The sequence below is a fragment of the Quercus suber genome, unplaced genomic scaffold, assembly GCF_002906115.3.
Source record: "Quercus suber isolate HL8 unplaced genomic scaffold, Cork oak 2.0 scaffold_86, whole genome shotgun sequence".
In the NCBI taxonomy this organism is placed as follows: Eukaryota; Viridiplantae; Streptophyta; class Magnoliopsida; order Fagales; family Fagaceae; genus Quercus; species Quercus suber.
In genome coordinates, this window is record NW_027069551.1 from 732,641 (window position 1) to 736,778 (window position 4,138).

General features: G+C 31.7%; 1 protein-coding gene across 1 annotated transcript; it reads left to right on the forward strand.

The window, feature by feature from the left end:
* The first annotated feature begins 237 nt into the window (after positions 1-237).
* Positions 238-2,140, forward strand: LOC112027858 (uncharacterized). Its single transcript, XM_065774124.1, has 5 exons — positions 238-344; positions 769-840; positions 948-1,013; positions 1,565-1,636; positions 1,772-2,140. The coding sequence occupies exons 1-5, from the start codon at positions 245-247 to the stop codon at positions 1,825-1,827; spliced, it is 366 nt and encodes a 121-aa protein (XP_065630196.1). The 5' UTR covers positions 238-244; the 3' UTR covers positions 1,828-2,140.
* The last annotated feature ends 1,998 nt before the right edge of the window (positions 2,141-4,138 follow it).

Genomic DNA, 4,138 nt, shown 5'->3' on the forward strand with positions numbered 1-4,138 from the left:
CTAACTATTATTAATCATGACTTAATCATGACTTAAGATGAATTGGTTTGTGTTCCTGGAAAAATTTACCTCCTTCCCCTTGGGTGGGGCAAAATAAACAATAATTAAAAAAAAAGAAAAAGGAATAAGATAGGAGAATAAGAGGCAAATAGTTTTTATTTCATTTTATTTTTAAAGTAGAAATGCAAAATATGGCCTATATATATAATACCATGCCCTAGATATGCATCCATGTCCCAAAACCATGGCCTCTAAGAAGTTCATCATCACTTGGGGAGTTCTCTTCATTTTGATGTTTCAGTTTGCCTCAAAAGTGGCATCCACAACCGAGCTTGATAATCCAAGTAACTCTATATACCCTTATCCTCTGTTTTTATTTTTAGCTTGCTTCGTTATATTATTCTCATTTGATTAAAGTGAATCGAGTGAACATGAGAATGAATAAGCTAAAGCAGATTTGCTTGAAGTTACTATTGGTGGGTTAGAGTAGAAACAAACACTGTCCTATAATTTTGGGTGTCAAGATTAACAAACTAAAACAACTTCAAAATTTTCAATAGAAATAGTTAATAGTTAATATAGTTAATAGTTAATATAGTTAATATATACCCGGAAGGTTTCCAGGTCTGGGTACTTGAACTAGAGTATTTTTTTTTATATTTTCGTTTGTTAATCCTTGACATATTTTGTATGTATTTTTTTTAAAATTTTATTTTTATGGTAAAAAGCCTTAATTTTTATTGTCATTTTTTCTTTTTAATCTTTCAGATGTGAAAGGCTTGCCTACTCCGGCAACACCAAATCCTGGGGTCCATATACCTAGAAGCTTTGCAAGTCCAGGTACTCGAACTTGAGTACTTTTTTTTTGTTGATCCTTGACATATTTTGTAAGTGTTTTTTAATGGTAAAAGCCTTAAATTTTTGTCATTATTTCTTTAATCTTTCAGATGCTAAAGGCTTGCTTCCTCCGGCTACACCAAATCCTGGGGTCCATATACCCGGAAGGTTTCCAGGTCTGGGTACTCGAATTAGAATATTTTTTATATTTTTATTTGTTGATCCTTGACATATTTTGTAAGGGACAAAGTTTAGCTACAAAATTGGTTGTAGCTTTAGGCTACAAACTCATTTAATAAAATAAATATTACTGCATATTTTGAAAATCTAACCGTTGAATTACATGTTCTTTACGCTTTTAATGCACATGTAAATTTTTGTGTCAATCGGATATCATTTACTATATAATCTATAATCTTATATTTTATGCATAATTTTAAGTTACAAAAACTTGCAATTTAAAAATTTATTGATGACAGAGCTATTGATCTTTAATTTTTTTGAAATTTTGTAAACATGGAGGATATAAGAAGAAGATGCAATCCAATGGTGGATTTATCAAAATTCACCTCCAATAAAAAGATATTAAGTGAGTTTGTAGCCTAAGACTACAATCGATTTTGTAGCTAAACCTTGTCCTTTTGTAAGGTTTTTTTTTTTTTTTTTTAATTTTTATTTTTGTGGTAAAAAGCCTTAATTTTGTGTCATTATTTTTTTAATCTTTCAGATGTGAAAGACTTGCCTACTCCAGCAACACCAAATCCTGGGGTCCATATACCCAGAAGCTTTGCGAGTCCAGGTACTCGAACTTGAGTACCTTTTTTTTTTTCGTTGATCCTTGACATATATATTTTATGAGTTTTTTTTGTTTTGTTTTGTTTTGTTTTAATGGTAAAAGCCTTAATTTTGTTTCATTATTTCTTTAATCTTTCAGATGCTAAAGGCCTGCCTACTCCAGCAACACCGAATCCTGGGGTCCATATACCCTGAAGCTTTGCAGGCCCGGGTACTCGAACTTGAATAAAGTCTGAGATATGTAGCACATGAATAAAAGCAGTAAAGGAATAATAATTCTGTCTGCACTACTTGGACTTGGTGATTGAATAAGCTACAACCCTTTGTTATTAGAAAGTATTAAATAAAAAAGAGAACATCTACCTTCTTGATAAATATGGGCTATCGATTATTGATTTGAAAAGGAACAAAGACTTATGGTTTTAATGATATCATTGTAATGTTGTTTCAAATGATGTTGCCCTGGATTTATGGTCAAGATTTTAATTTTTGTAATTAGTTTGTACCATCAACCATGCCTTTCTTAGAGTTAAGCGAGGTCACATATAAATCTAAATCTATTTCACAGGCTCTCAAAATATTTTTTTAGCAATGCATACTAATATCCTCTATGCTTGCAAAATTTCTAGAAAATAAAAATCAATAGTTATATCATCAATAAATTGTTTAAATTGTAAGTTTTTATAGTTTAAAATTATACATAAAATATAAGCTTATAGATCATATAATAGATAATATCTGATTGATACAAAATTTGACACGTGTATTAAGAGTGTAAAGAACATGCAATTTAACAGTTAGATTTTCAAAAATATGGCAATGTTTATTTTATTGAGTAAAATTGCAATCTTAGGCTATAATCAATTTTGTAGCTAAACTTTATCATTTTTTTTAATGTGTAAACCATTAATTATCCGTTAAAATGAAGGATGAGTTTGTATCATCTGTTTAACCACTATGAAGTTTTAAATGTAACACTTAACTCCTTTTAAGTTATAAATATTGAAAATATTGCACATAAAATTTACTCTTGTTATTCAATGAACATGAAAAACAAGCAAATCAAACTTGTTGAATGCATAAATAATTACAAACAATTAAATACACTTACAGACCGAATGAATGCAAAATGATAAATGCATATCTAATCAAGACTAGTGTTTGACATTACTTTCTTTAGATAAATTTCTCCCTCACACTATTTCTTTAGTGGTGCTTTGAGACTCATGGTTATCCGCCTTGCAAGATATAATAATCAACAATACATAGAAGAAGCATTACAATCTCTGTGCACAATGAACTAAACCCTCTCTCTCTCTCTCTCAATGAGTCAATGCATGAATGCAACAATTAATGTGACTTAAATGAAATGAGGGACTCCTATTTATAAACACACTTGCTTTAATTCAAAAAAAAAAAAAAAAGTGCAATAGTGAACAAACATGCTATTCCACTACGTTTAATACACGAAAAATAAAAACACACAAATTAAATAAAAATGATAAGTGAATACTAGATGGATTCGACCCAATACACACATAGACAGGATGAATGTAGAATGATAACTACATATTTGATCAAGGCTAGTGTTTAACACTATCTCCTTAAGATAGATTTTGCCTATTGTATTATTTCTTCAGTGGTGCTTTGAGACTTATAGATGCCTGTCTCTCAAAATACAATGATTAGTAGCACGCAGAATGAGTACTTTAATCTCCATGCACAACAGACAAAAATGTGTCTCGTTCTCTCTCTGAATGACTTAATGTATGAATGCAAAAAACTGTCCTAATTAAATGGAGTGAAGGACTCCTATTTTTAAACACACTTGCACTAGTTCATAATAGGTGCAATGGCAAAACCCAATCTAACTTGTCTTTACTTGGTGAGAACGGCGCAAATATGTGTGGTGTAAGGACTATTATGTAGGTCCTTCTATTTCCATTAAAGTGGGGTGCCCCTTGGAGACCAACCCAATAGCGAACTTATATATAAACTCATTCAAAATCTAATTCATTTCTCATATGGATATAAAGGATATCATCACTTTAAACTATGTTCATGTTAGGAACCCATGGGTAAAACTCACCATTGAAAACCGGTTTGTAAGGGAAGGGTGCCTAAGAGCTTATAAACACATGGTTAAACTTATGCTTAATTCATGTGAGATACTAGGATCATAACATACCACCATGCTTCACAACCAACGTCCACGATGGCTCACTCTAGCAACACTGACCCGATGGTAACCCTTTCTCTTTTAGTGGTTCCAAACACCTATCAGTTATTTTAATCTAGCCTCTAGGTCACCCCCTCCAGGACCCGACCAGGAAGCTGCAACTCATTTGATCTCATACTCAATGAGTTACGTCTGATTACTAGATGTGATGATTGGCTCTAAGACTAAATGTTAGGAACCCATAGGTAGAACTCACTCTTGAAAACCGGTTTGTAAGGGGAGGGTGCCCAAAAACTTATAAACACTTGGTTAAGCTTATACTTAATT

Bases quoted from the DNA above. Each gene is read 5' to 3' on its own strand.
- LOC112027858 (XM_065774124.1), top strand. From the start codon at position 245: ATGGCCTCTAAGAAGTTCATCATCACTTGGGGAGTTCTCTTCATTTTG. The intron at 345-768 runs GTAACTCTATAT...TTAATCTTTCAG, and splicing joins AACCGAGCTTGATAATCCAA to ATGTGAAAGGCTTGCCTACT. The intron at 1,014-1,564 runs GTCTGGGTACTC...TTAATCTTTCAG, and splicing joins TATACCCGGAAGGTTTCCAG to ATGTGAAAGACTTGCCTACT.